At 41.3% G+C, this 15,000-nt stretch overlaps 1 protein-coding gene across 1 annotated transcript in view; it reads left to right on the top strand.

Annotated features, from left to right (window-relative positions):
- LOC138947293 (solute carrier family 23 member 1-like) overlaps window positions 1–15,000 on the top strand; it is a 44,865-nt gene that overhangs the window by 10,828 nt on the left and 19,037 nt on the right. The window contains exons 2-3 of the mRNA XM_070318742.1: window positions 11,809–12,236; window positions 14,478–14,635. Of these exons, the coding sequence (XP_070174843.1) occupies window positions 11,809–12,236; window positions 14,478–14,635 (586 nt within the window). The remainder of the gene's footprint in view (window positions 1–11,808; window positions 12,237–14,477; window positions 14,636–15,000) is intronic.

Here is a 15,000-nt window from a genome sequence, read left to right as displayed (position 1 = left end):
AAAATTAGTAATTTTTCCGTCAGAATTGTAATTTTCTCGTGAAAATTAGTAACTTTCACGGGTTAATTACTAATTTTTAGTTTTGGCGCTAGTAAGCCGTCATACTTCCCCCTTTACGTGCTTTCTTATCACGGATATTATTGCGGAGCAAACCTCGTGATCCGTGACGAAATGGCTGTGTGAATTGGTTGGTTTTGCGCCTTTTCGCTGTCGAAGCAGCACAGCCATCCCGGATTTTTAAACCATTTTTTGTCAAAATAGGACATGACATTAAAGCTTATGTGTGCAAGGGTCCCTTCAGAAACAGATATTGTAACACAACTCTTACAAAGTACAGACGAGGGAGAACGACTTCCAAAGTCAGGAAGCAAAACTCTAACCTCTACACTACTCGTCATAAAAAAGTACAAACATACATTTAGCCGTTTAGATCTTTGTGATGCGGTGAGTTATATTGACACCAAGTATATTACCAGAAAGGTACCGGCACGGTTGGCCTAGTGGTAAGGCGTCCGCCCCGTGATCGGGAGGTCGTGGGTTCGAACCCCGGCCGGGTCATACCTAAGACTTTAAAATTGGCAATCTAGTGGCTGCTCCGCCTGGCGTCTGGCATTATGGGGTTAGTGCTAGGACTGGTTGGTCCGGTGTCAGAATAATGTGACTGGGTAAGACATGAAGCCTGTGCTGCGACTTCTGTCTTGTGTGTGGCGCACGTTATTTATATCAAAGCAGCACCGCCCTGATATGGCCCTTCGTGGTCGGCTGGGCGTTAAGCAAACAAACAAACAAACAAACCAGAAAGGTAATTCATTCCCCTACCGTATGAAATAAAGAGTTTCATTTTTCATGAACTAGTGTTTATGCAGTGTACTGGAGACCTAGGACACCTCCCAAAATCAAATTCTCAAAAGCAATTTGCAGACACTAAAATACACACACACACACACACACACACACACACACACACACACAAAAGTAAAAGCGATCCCGATGTTGATCTCAATTGGAAGAACAACTTATTTTCTACCCATATAAATTGATTTGGTTCAGCTGTTGTGCCTAGCAGGCTTGTTTTCGCGTCATTTTGTGTGGGCTATGTGGGTAAAAAAAAACACGTTGTTTTGTAATGTCTCGTTGTATTGCTTTTAAATTTGACATGAATATTGTTAATACAATTGCAAAAAAGTGTGTAAATATCATGGCGTTTGGATGAGTTTTTTTGACGTACTGGAACTTTTCAGAAATGTTTGATTAAACTGTATGACGAGTAGTGTAGGGGAAAGTCGCTAAACCTGGAACAGTTAAGGAGAAACAGCCGTACCAGACAAAAAATGGATATTGCAAAGCGTTCTTTATATTGTCACATACTAGACTCTATCAGTAAATAAACGAACCACATAAAATAAAATAAAAGTCACGCAACTCATCAGACTGATCATAATAAAATTGTCTGCATTTGTTCCAGGTTGGACGCATGGGTGTGTAAAGTGGAACACTGTGTTGTCAAACTCGGAACACATACAAACACACCCTGACTCTCTTTGTAGCTCTGTCTGTGTCTTAACGCTTATAAGTATTTAGGAATATTTTTTTCCACGAGACTCAGTTTTAATGTTTCCTGTCAAGATTTGGTGAGTAGGGGTAAACGGGCAGTGTTTGGTATACTCCGTGTGTTGCACAAGCTAGAGAGTAGTTCTTACACATTGTTTACAAAATTGTTTGATTCTCAAGTCCAACCGATTGTGCAATATGGTGCTGAGATTTGGGCTTTCCAAAAAGGTACTGAAATAGAAAAACTACACTTATTCGCCATGAAACGATTCCTACATGTAGACATGAGAACACCAAACGACCTTGTGTATGGTGAATTGGGAAGATTCCCAATATATCTAAACTCATATGTAAAGTGCATCACATATTGGCTAAAACTAACAAGAATGGAAAATTCTAAGATCCCATGTAAAGCATACAAAGTTCTCTATAATTTAGATTGTAATGGCAAGATTACATGGGCGACGGATGTTCGAAAGTGTTTGTTCTCTCATGGGTTTGCAGATGTATGGTACAACCAAGGGGTGGACAGTATTGGTGGTTTTCTAAAATGTTTCAGACAGCGATTGATAGATTGCAGATGGCAAGACTGGAACGACCATATGCAAAGCAGTGATCGATTTTCTACATACAGATTGTTTAAGACCACAAGCAGTACTGAAGCGTATATAGATATGGAAATGAACAGCTATGTGAAAAGTGCATTAACTAAATTCAGGTTCGGTGTATCGGATCTTGCTGTACACAGGTGTAGGTATAGTGTACGGAGTGAGGAAGATTTGTTGTGTCGTCTGTGTAAATTGGCTAAAGAAAATGAAATACATTTTATGTTCTGCTGTCCTGCACTACGTGACCTAAGAGTATTATTGATAAAGCCAAAATATTATAACCATCCATGTATGTACCGATATACTTTGCTTATGTCTACTGGAAATGTCAGTCAAATATCCAAATTAGCACAATATATTTATCAGGGAATGAAAAGATTAATCACCGTGACATGATCTATGTACACATGTATTACTGTTTGATGTATACAAATTTGGGTCATTTATGAAACACAATATTTGCTATGATTATGTTGTATATGGACGCATACCCTTCAGAAGGGGCTCTGGCCTAAAACTGAATAAACTTTCGTATTCGTATTCGTATTCGTATTCTGTCTGTGTCTCACACACACACATATACACCCGCACACTCTCATTCACACACAAACAAGCACACATTGCCACACACACAAGATAAATAAATACGTCATAACATTTTGATTAAGCCATTTTATGAAAATGTCTTTTTTTCAACATCATATTTTGATTTTTACCAAGGAAATAACAAATCGGATAACAATTTAAGCCTTAAATGTAAAACAAAAAGATAAATAAGGGCTAGGTCTAAAGAGGACTGAAAAACAAAACCTTAAACATTTAAAAAAAATAATAATAGGCAAAGAACCGATTTCGCAGACAATGTCCTTTGTCTTCTACTGTCAGCGCAGTCATCGTGTGATTACTATGTGCACTTCTGGCACTATAACATTATCCTCAGGGGAGTTGGTGCCACACATGAAGCAGTACCACAAAATTCCGCAGCTTCATATGTACCCCTCTTCTGTTGACAAATAGATATAAAAGGGCTACCTGCCCAATTGACTAAATGTAAAAATCATTGCGCATAAAGTCTCAAAGCAAATAACTAAGAACAGATTTAAGAACTGATTTTGCAGACACACAAAAATTGCGAAGTACAGATTTCGAAGTCCTTTTGTCCGCTGCTGTCAGCGCAGTCCTCGTGTGCCCACTGTGTGCACCTCTGGCACTGTATCATGTTCTCAGGGGAGTTGGTGCCACACATGAAGCAGTACCAAGTTCTTTTCCCCGGGATAGAACGCATCGTCGAGAATGTTCTCCTTTTTTCCCTCTGATTAGAAGATATTCCCCTCTTGTTTCTCTGAGCAAAAGATTTTGTAGCTTCATTCTTTCCTCTTTTCTGTTGACCTGCACGCCTTTTTGCAAGTGAAATCTCCAGCTTTTGCTTGTAAGGAGAAGATTGGTTTTTTCGTGATGATCTCTTCGACGAGCTTGTGGTTGTGCTTTGCAGGACATCAGCAGCAGGTAAGCTTACATTTGCTGCTGACACCAAGCAATCATAATGACCAGAATCTTCATGTACAGTGTACAAAACAACGATGGGGGTGACGTTGGCAAATTTATTTCAGCTTCAAGACAGCTATTGATTAGTTCTTGTTCTATCTCTGGTGTTAATGTAGAAGGTCTTCCTGTGAACTTCACTTCTTCTTTTGCAAATGTGTTTGTTTCCTTCTAAATGACTTTTAAGAGTTGTGACAGTAACACCATATGCTCTTGATGCGCAACGCAAACCCATATCTCCGTTTTCCACTGCCGACAAAACGCAGCCCATTTATTCTGGTAACCACCGCCGTTCGGGTCTCATAATACTGTCAAACAAATCAATCAATCATTCAATAAAACTTATTGAAAGGAAAAACACAACAGAACCGAAAAGAGAATTGAATACGTGAATAAAACAGCAATGTTCTGTTTATTGTTTGATGAGGGTAAGATGGAACAGAATGCGGCAAAGCTGGAACACTGTTCCATGTTTGCCTCTCTTATGTGTTCCATCATTGCCGCATGTCACCTGCATGGATTTCGCGTTTTTCTGTTGGATACACGTGACGTTTCAAATCTTTTTTTTTCGTTCAAGTTATTGCAAATCTATGAAGGTTTATCACAGCAATCAACATTTTACGTGAACGTATATAGATAAAGAGTAATAATACGAATTGTAGACTGTAGAAATAAGAAGAAGAAGGAAGAAAAGTTTAAAAAACGTACCATTCTTTTTGTTTTGCCGCGGTAGTCATTTTTTTTGCTGGAATAATATCAAGGAATGTCACTAGACATTTCTGCAAAACAATTGTTCATGAATTGTTCCCCGTTGATCGCATATTGAGGTGTTCCAAGTTGGTCGACTGTTCCGGGATTGGCGACTTTCCCTTATATCAACAATGTATTCACATTAACCTGTGTTACAAATCACAGCACAGAGTCACCCTGCTACTATGGCAGACCATAGACCATTAATTTATCCTGGACCGCCAACTAGCTCTCTCTCCGCTCTTTCTCTCTATTACGAGGTAGCGCCTCTCGCATAATTTAGTAACCTACGCTTACATGGCCTTTCAGAAATCAGGGGGATGTCATATCCGGTGTCGATTGTAAACATGGACGAAGTTGCCGAGGTAAGTTCTGAAAATGCTAAAATAAACTCAGCAAAGGTGCATATGGAACATGTTTTTCGATGGGTTTTGTTAAGTTTAGTTTGGAGTTTTGGAAAATCCAGTTCATTATCACCTCCCATTGTCACACATAACTGGAGCGTGCTTTCTTTTCACTGTCTTCGAATCGCTGGCCTTTCAAACCGGACGTCACGCGCCCCTAAAAATCGAGAAACGTAACCTCGAAGGGTCACGTGACGAGTTGGCGGTCCAGGCTATTTGGTCTATGGGCAGACTAACTCCGACCCAGTCCTGACCACAGGCACTCGTCACGAGCGGGTCGGGATCAAAGTGGGCAGGGCCTGTGCGCTCTCATGACCACTAGCTACTATTATATAAACCATAAGAAAAGACGACCGTCCATCACAAGTGACATCCAAGACATAGGCCCCGCCCACCTCGTGACGAGTGCCTGTGGCCCTGACGGCCAGACAAAGCTGTGAGACTACTCTGAATGTACAATCAAAACATCAAGTTGAAATTCTTGAAAGTCCTACTAAATAGTCCAGTGGTACAATGTATCAATAGTTCTCTGTCTTCCCTACGCTAGACCCAAGACGACCCAACCCGGTCCCTAGCCCATTTCAGGTCTCCTCTAGCAGCCGGCAGCCAGCTGTTTACATCCCCCCTGCATTTTATTTTTTTAAAATTTGTTATTATACAAAGCCGGGTTTTCCCGTGTAACATATGCCCTTAATGGCTTTGCCGTGAGGGCGTAAAAATTACATTTTCTCCCTACGCTAGGTCATCTCTCTAGTCTCTCAATATCCCTTTCTTTCGTGTCGGTCGCCGCCGAGCTTATTTACGGTGTCGGACATCAGAGCCGGTGGTCCATGTCGTGCCATTCTGTTGGGGCTTTAGCTTCTTCTTCTTCTTCGGCGTTCCAGGATGGGGCTTTAGCAATTCAAGTTGTTCACATCAAGGGTTTGGAGGACACGGCCAGCAAATAATGTGTAGTCAGCGGGATGGTACATGTATGCCAGTTAACGATGACCGCACCGAAGGTCCGAGTTTCCAGGGGCAAGTTTCATAGGATCGCAGTGAACAGACTGACAGTCGATCAACTGCTGTATTTTTTCCTCTTTTTTTGTAAAAATTGTATCTTGTCTGTCACCGGCACGGTTGGCCTAGTGGTAAGTCGTCCGCCCCGTGATCGGGAGGTCGTGGGTTCGAACCCCGGCCGGGTCATACCTAAGACGTTAAAATTGGCAATCTAGTGGCTGCTCCGCCTGGCGTCTGGCATTATGGGGTTAGTGCTAGGACTGGTTGGTCCGGTGTCAGAATAATGTGACTGGGTGAGACATGAAGCCTGTGCTGCGACTTCTGTCTTGTGTGTGGCGCACGTTATATGTCAAAGCAGCACCGCCCTGATATGGCCCTTTGTGGTCGGCTGTGCGTTAAACAAACAAACAAATCGTGTCTGTCTTACAATTATAATAAGGGTATAAGCGATTCTCTGACCTTGACATAACGTGAAATAATATTCCTATCTAGATGTGCATATTTATAACCACACTTAATATAAGCTTAGCTTAGTTTATATCGCACATACATGCCACCCTGTATTTCCTTAGTAAAATCTTGTTTAAATCAACTGCTTCGTCAACCGAACGTGGTTGATTCTTACAGCGTCGGCTTACGAGTAATTATTAAGAAGTGACAATCGGAAACGAACAGGTAGGAATCTGAATCTGTCAAAGTTTAAATATGATTAAAAAAAACACCGATTAGACACTTATAGATCTAGAATAATGAAAGTACAGTGGTCGCCGCTTAATAAAGCCACTTCTGGACCGACGAAAAATGGCTTTAATAAGCGGCGGATTTATTAACCGGCAGTCCAGGAATACGTCATTTTCGAAAGAAAAAAAAAATCTTCTCTTTTGTTTACGTCACTCAGTCACTTTCTTTCGTCATTTACACTGGTTTGAATCTAAACAAAACTTCACGAAGGATGTTGAACTTTTGTTTTAAATATGTACATGTACGTTTACTTTGATCACTTCGGTACATCAATAATTTCACTGTCACCGTCACGAATCATTACTCGGCAGAGAAGAACGATTTTATGAGTGTTTGTTTGTTGGTCGTCTTCCACAAGATAATGTGAGTTTTAGTCACAAACTACGTGATTTCTCTGAGAAAACTGGCTTTAATAAGCGGCGGGTTGGTTTTATTAACCGGCTTTTTCTAATACATAAGATATAGTGATAAATCCGGACCGTCTGAAATCGGCTTTTATAAGCGGCTGGCTCTATTAACCGCGGTTTTATTAAGCGGCGTCCACTGTATTAATCAATATCGCTTGTATATTTTCCAGATCGGCATATTATCCTGACTTTGACATTGCAAGAAATCTTTACTGATAAAATACTGGACAATTCTGTTTCTAGCGGCCCCTTTGAAAAATATAGGCAATTAAAATGTATGTAGAAAATGCGAGCAAAAAAAAAAAAAAATTGATTATGTTGACTGACTCTACGAGAAAAATAATATTCCCCCTTTAAATGATTTTTATCACGGATATTAATGCGGAGCAAACCTCGTGATCCGTGACGAAATGGCTGTGTGAATTGGCTTGTTGGTGCCTTTTCGCTGTCGAAACAATACAGCCATCCCGAGTTTGTTAACCCGTTGTTTGTTTTTTAAGTATGATATGACATCAAAACTTATGTGAAAAGGTCCTTCCAGAATCAGATCTATACAGTATGCAGTAGTGAGCATGGGAAAATATGAGGGATTCGTTTAACCATATGTATGACATACATGCAAAATGGACACAGTAAGAGTAAATATTTGAAAAATGAGGGCGTGACAGTTCCGCCTCAACTATCACAAAAAGCCGGATATGACGTCATCAAAGAAATTTATCGAAAAAGTGAAAAAGATAATCTGGGGATATCATACTCAGGAACTGTCATGTCAAGTTTCATGAAGATCGGTCCAGTAGTTTCCTCTGAATCGCTTTACACATACACACATACACACACACACACACACACACACACACACACACACACACACACACACACACACACACACACACATAATTATACCACGACCCTCGTCACGATTCCCCGTCTATGTTAAAACATTTACTCAACACTTGACTGAATGTAAAAAGAAGCTAAGAAACTCTCACAGCACATATTTGCTTCACCTTCTTTACAAGGTCAAGGATACTGACGAAATACAAAATGCATTACTTTCTTTTGAACAGAAAAGTACAAGCATTAAGAAGCGGAACGTTGCACTCTACTTTTGTTACCCCTTTAGTACTCGCAGCCGGGTTACAAAAAGGGATGTGTATGTAGGCTACAGTGAATGTTTGAAAGGGGAACAAATTCCGTTGCTACCCGGTGTAACACGAACTTTTTACTCCACAAAAAATGTACTCCGGAGTAAACATTTCGTACGAAATGCTTACTCCCAGTACACCTTTCATACGAGAAAAGAACTCCCCAAAGCACGAACAAATTACTCCCTCCACGAAATGTTTACTCACCATTTTTTTTACTTCCAGTAAAAATCTCGTACGCGAAAATGGGATGCGGGCAAAGGGCAAAGGGATAATACCAATATGTGATCTCGCACAAACGAACGTCGCGCTACCCTCCCTCCACCACTTCCATCACCAAGACTAACAGGGGACATGGGAGTAAAAGTTTCGTACACCTGGCATGGGAAGTTAAATTGCTCGTGTTAGGTTGGAGTAATTTATTCGGTATTTATTCGTCAGGGGAGTAACATTTTGGTACGAAATGTTTACTCGGAACTCACCTGTCGTGGGTAGTAATTTTCTCGTGTTTTAGGGGAGTACTTTTTTCGTAAAGGGAGTAACATTTTCGTACAAAATTTTTACTCCGGAGTAAAAATCTCGTGGTAGTAATTTTCTCGTGTTACACCGTCCCGGCTGATACGGTTACGCACCATCAAAAATATATATAGCTCAAAGAATGAACTTACAGGTTAATGTTCTTGTGGATCAACATACTGCAATACGGTGCACATTCTATCTACAGTGACAGTGTTTCAGCTTTCAAAATAGACAGCAAGACCTCGACTGCGTCTCATTACGGATCTTCTTTTTCTTTTTTAAAGCCCAGTATGTCTCAAATGGTTTACAATACGATTTAAATCTTCCAATGAAAAAATCAGTTCTAACCTTATGGAACACACTTGCAATAGCATTTGATAGCATTAAATGAAACAGTTCGTTTGAATTGCTATTTAGCTCGCGTAAACCACACATCAGATTGCGTGGTTTATCTAACCCCTGAGCCATCGTGAACCCGTGTGATCCACTTTCCTTTTTTCCCCACTATTTAGTCGTCAGTTTGTGATTTCAATGCGACTGGCTGTATCTGCAATAGCACGTTTTTTTAATTTTTATTTTTATTTTTTTAGGTGTTTTAGCAATAGCACGTTATTGTGTACCTCTGATTCTAAAACGCAACAAACGGCTGCGAGTAACACGAACTTGTCGGCGGCTGCTGGCTTCAAAGAAAGCGAGCGCTATGGAGAAAAATCGTCTGCTTTGAGACACGACCTTTTGTGACCCTGCTTCCGGGCTATCTTTTTTAAAACTTTCAAAACTGCGAATTGTACTAATCTTGTCTTGATGAAAAAATAAATCTTTTATGATTTAAAAATGTTTGTGTTTCAAGCTGTCGATTTATTATTTAGATTTTAAAAGTTAGTTCTAGCGCCAAAACGAGGCGCCTGATTGTAGATCAGACGGTCCACGAAAATAAATTCTTTGACTACATTTCTCACTCTCGACGGAAAGCAGCCAGGGTGTTCCCGTTCGGTGAGCATTCAAATGGAAGGGTGTCTGTACTGTGTGTAAAAGCCTGACAGTATCTGAGATGGTTTACGGGAGGCTTACTGTGCCTTTAATGAGGACGGACGTGAATTAATGGACATTGAAAGGGCGATAATTAAGTTGTTGCAATTTGAGTGTCCAGACATACCTCTCCGTCGTCGGTTTTCTCAATTAATGTTGTGATCGTGTGTTGTACTTTTACGATAACGTGAACATTTCAAACACTTAGTTTTGCTGCGCTAAAGTGTTTCCTGCCTTAGTGTGAATGAATGTAAATGTGCTAGTATGCTGTCGTACAGGAATCAAACACAACGCCAAAGGTACGTTCTCTCCACTGTATTATACGGCTATGACATCATACACACAAATACACACAATCATGAACATAAATGTTAGGTACTCAAAATTCCATTACTCACAGTTTTGGTAGGCAAAAAAAAAACCAACTCGAGATTACAATCTCGTACACAATTGCAATAACAAAACTCTCTACCCTTCACTTAGGTATAAAACTACACAACCAGTCCGTGAACTCACAGGCACACGATATCTAATTTACAGGTATCTACTCACGGCTCGTGGGTAGTCAAAAAACCAGTTATAATTCCTATTCCGGCAGACTTAAATCACCGTCTGCTCTGTCTACTAAATATTCCTTATCTCTTAAGTAATTAAGATATTGTAGACATATTTTAATTCTGGTCATACGCAGAATTACACAGCGTCTATTGCTGTTCACTAGGAAATGTATTTTAACTACTAATTCCTGCTACTGGTGACCTCGGTCTACTCAGTTTCTACCGCCCTGTGACCTCTATGGTCCAACTCTACGGACAAAAATAACCGTGCACTAGCTTCTAGAAATCCCGTCGAATCTCAGCTATGCGGGTCTATAGGCGTGATATTCTGGCGGCTTCTCAGATCCTTCATACTGTCATCTGGACACTATCTTCCTTTCCCGGACCGGTTATACGATGCACTGCACAACATAAATAGCGGACATCTTGTCTTAGATATAAGTCTGCTATGTTTAAAGTTACAGTGTTAGTCGATTCAACTTATGCGATAAAAATTAACAGTATTCAAATGCTTATTCCATTTACCTGTTAAGTGCTCTACTCGGGCTTCCTTTCTCCCGGTCGATTCCTGTGACAACCCCTCCCTGTCGCTGGACAGTGGTTAAGTGTAACGATATCTTCGTTGCGATTCACAACATCAACTCTCTCGGTCAGTGAGCTGAATTCACAGTACGTGCACCACACTTCGCTACGTCACTCTATTATCTCTGGTTAGCGCTCTAAAAGCGTGGAGGATATCACTATCAAAATTTGCCTGTTAGTGTTATTCGTGATTTCCTTCACACTCAGTTTAACTCAAAGTTGAATCGTTCAAGTCATATGATGATTTGAAACAGTAAGTCTTTGTAAATGTCGTAATTGTATAAGTTTGTCTTAAAATCAAAGCTCTCAATCTCCAAAAAGAAAGCAAGATTCCAAAGTTTGCCCTAACTATTTTTGTTCATTTCATATTCATTCACTCATTTACTCATTCATTTCTCTTGTTCATTTATTTTAATCCGTCTTTCTTTCACCCCCCGCGGGTTAGGGGGAGTCCCATATTGGTTGGGACGAGAAAGAATTTACCCGATGCTAACCAGTAAGAGGCGACTAACAGGTTCTGTTTCTCCTTTTACCCTTGTTAAGTGTTTCTTGTATAGAATATAGTCAATGTTTGTAAAGATTTTAGTCAAGCAGTATGTAAGAAATGTTACGTCCTTTGTACTGGAAACTTGCATTCTCCCAGTAAGGTCATATATTGTACTACGTTGCAAGCCCCTGGAGCAATTTTTTGATTAGTGCTTTTGTGAACAAGAAACAATTAACAAGTGGCTCTATCCCATCTCCCCCCTTTCCCCTATCCCATCTCCCCCCTTCCCCCGTCGCGATATAACCTTGAATGGTTGAAAACGACGTTAAACACCAAATAAATAAAGAAAGAAAGTCTTTCTTTCTTCAGCTTTAGGGGTTGGTGATATTTACACGTTTCTGAGAGAACTTCGCCAAAGATTTGTCGATTGTTGTAGACAGGATTGGCATTATTCCCGAGGTTTTATTCACTTTGCTTCTTGCAGACAAAGAAAGCCATCGCTACAACCCTAAAACAGACATGTACACTGGATCTGGCATCGTAAATCCAGCGCACAGCACGGAAAGCGTGCAACTCAAAAGCATCACCCCCAGACTGTCTAACTCTGATCTCCACGAACCGAATCCTACTGAAAAACCTCAGAAAATCTCAAAACCAACATCTCCCCAAAATGGCGGATCGGATGTTTTCGGGCTCTGCTGCTCATCTTCCGGTCACGTGCCGGTGGCGAGAAAACAACAGAAGGAAGATTCTGGAGTGTACGATGTCGGAGATGGGGGTGGTGATGATGATGACGACGATGATGACGACGTGAGAAAGAAAGGTCACACTGCGATGGAGAATCAGCTGGGGATTGAATACGCTGTGACGGATGTGCCACCGATCCATATGTGTATACTTTTTGGTTTGCAGGTAAGTTGAGTATTTTCCTTAATTTCAACGTAAAGCCATACTTGTACATTGTGTTTACATTTATGTCTCTGTCTTTGTCCTGGCCTCTATCTCCCTGTTTGTCTCTGTCTAAGTGTTTCTTCATCTCTCTCTCTCTCTCTCTCTCTCTCTGTCTTTGTCTCTCTCTGTCTCTGTCTCTCTCTGTCTCGCTCTCTCTCTGTCTCTGTCTCTCTCTCTGTCTCTGTCTCTCTCTCTCTGTCTCTCTCTCTCTCTGCCTCTCCCTCTCTGTCTCTGTCTCTCTCTGTCTCCCCCCTGTCTCTCTCTGTCTCTGTCTCTCTCTGTCTCTCTCTGTCTCTCCCTCCCTCTCTGTTCGTGTGTGAGCGCGAGCGTTCGTTTGTGTGTGTGGCAGAGAGAGAGAGAGAGAGAGAGAGAGAGAGAGAGAGAGAGAGAGAGAGAGAGAGAGAGAGAGAGAGAGAGAGAGAGAGAGGAGTGTGTGTGTGGATGTGTTTGCAGAGATGGTTATGTTTATTTCTTCTGTAAATTATATCCCCTTGTCTAAAGGGCTTTTAAAGCTGAGGACAATAAACTCTCAAAGCGTCAAAGCGTCCCTCCCTCTCTGTCCCTCTCTGGCTCTCCCCCCTCTCTCTCTCTCTCTCTCCCCCTCTCTCTCTCTCTCTCTCCCTCTCTCTCTCTCTCCCCCTCTCTCTCTCTCTTATCTCTCTCTCTCTCTCTCTCTCTCTCTCTCTCTCTATGTTCTGGTCTGTCTCTCTCTTTCCGACTCTTTCTTGCTACAACAGTCAATCTGGTTTGTTTTGATAACAGTTGGTGCTTAACCCCTAACAATTTCAGTAACGATTAAAACAATTAATTAACCCAAGAAGGGTTTGAAGCAAGGTACATAATTAAATGATGCAATGAGTAACAACTTTGCTAAGTTTTAAAATAGTATATTCCAGAGCAATGATGCAGTGTCACTGTGTATGGCACTATCACTCTCCTCATGCATTGTTTTAGCTAGTTTTGCCAAAGTTAGTGTAGTCCTATGACGGGTGTGTTCGGAAATGGGTTACACGTTTGCATATTTGATGTTAAGGCCAAAAAAAAATTTGCCTGTTTACGGTAACCCGACCGACCCTATTTTTTTCGCGCGACCCTAGAAATTTTTTTGGCATTTGGGAAAAAAAAAAAAAAAAAAAAAACCTTTTGTTTTTTTTGCAAAATAACGTAAAAATAATGGTTTTTTGAATGGGGGAAAAAAAAAAATATCCCGACCTACCGACCCTATTTTTTGGCCTATGTTACCGTAAACATACCTATTTTTTTGTGTGCCTAATCTGACAGTCTTGTGTGAGGGCAAACCGAATCAAAACGAATTCCCGAAATAACCCCGTCGGGTTTGGAAAGAGGGAATACTTTTGCTTTTAGTGAAGCAGGCTTTCTACAAAATCCCTTGTTCATGTGTTTCAGACACACCCCTCGCTAGTGACTGGCCTATAATGTCACGCGGGAAAGTTTGACTCACTAAAACCAAGCGTATTCACTCTTTCACCCATACAAACCCAAGTTATGTTCGGAATGTGTTTATTCTTAGTTTCACTGTTCATGCACACACACACACACACACACACACACACACACACACATACACACACACACACACACACACACACACACACTCGCACACATACACACACACACACATACACACACACATAGATACACACACACGCACACATACACACACACAAACACATACACACACACACACACAAACACACACACATACACACACACACACACACTCACACACACACACACACATGCACCCCCCCACACACAATCCCCACCCGCCCACTCCCCACCCCACCCACCCACTACTATTTCTTTCTTTCAGCAAGTGTTACAGAGCATCAGCTCCACAATCTCCACCCCACCCCACCCACCCACTACTATTTCTCTCTTTCAGCAAGTGTTACAGAGCATCAGCTCCACAATCTCCACCCCACCCCACCTACACACACTACTATTTCTCTCTTTCAGCAAATGTTACAGAGCATCAGCTCCACAATCTCCACCCCACCCCACCTACACACACTACTATTTCTTTCTTTCAGCAAGTGTTACAGAGCATCAGCTCCACAATCTCCACCCCACCCCACCTACACACACTACTATTTCTCTCTTTCAGCAAGTGTTACAGAGCATCAGCTCCACAATCTCCACCCCACCCCACCTACACACACTACTATTTCTCTCTTTCAGCAAGTGTTGCTGAGCATCAGTTCCACAATCTCCATCCCGCTCATCGTGAGTGGCAAGATCTGCGCTGATGACCTCACGCTGGTCAAGTCAGAGATTATGTCCACGTTCCTCTTCATGTGTGGCGTGTGCACTCTTCTGCAAGTCCTTGTAGGGGTCAGGTCAGTGCTGTACTTTTTAAGACCCCCAACATCTTTGAAAATTAAGTCTTACAAATAGGCTAAGCAGATTTCATCGAAATTCACCTCCTTTGCGAAAACATTCCTTTGAAATTCAATTTACTCTTTTCGTGTTCTGGCGACAGGAGGTACATATATAATGGGGGTACATTTACAGAGGTTATGAACAGAAAGTCTGATACCACAAGATCTTAAAAGGAAGGGGGTCTTAAATTGGGGGGGGGGGGGAGGAGGGTCATAAAAGCGGGGCTTCACTGTACTGTCGAACTGTTGTAAAAAAAAAAGTGTAGACAAAAAGAAACGCATAATTAGAAATTAAAAAACCCACGGTATCACTGTGACAATTT

Source organism: Littorina saxatilis, linkage group LG14, assembly GCF_037325665.1.
Source record: "Littorina saxatilis isolate snail1 linkage group LG14, US_GU_Lsax_2.0, whole genome shotgun sequence".
NCBI classification, from domain to species: Eukaryota; Metazoa; Mollusca; class Gastropoda; order Littorinimorpha; family Littorinidae; genus Littorina; species Littorina saxatilis.
Note: the sequence above shows the minus strand (reverse complement) of the source record. Positions and strands in the feature narration are given on the sequence as shown.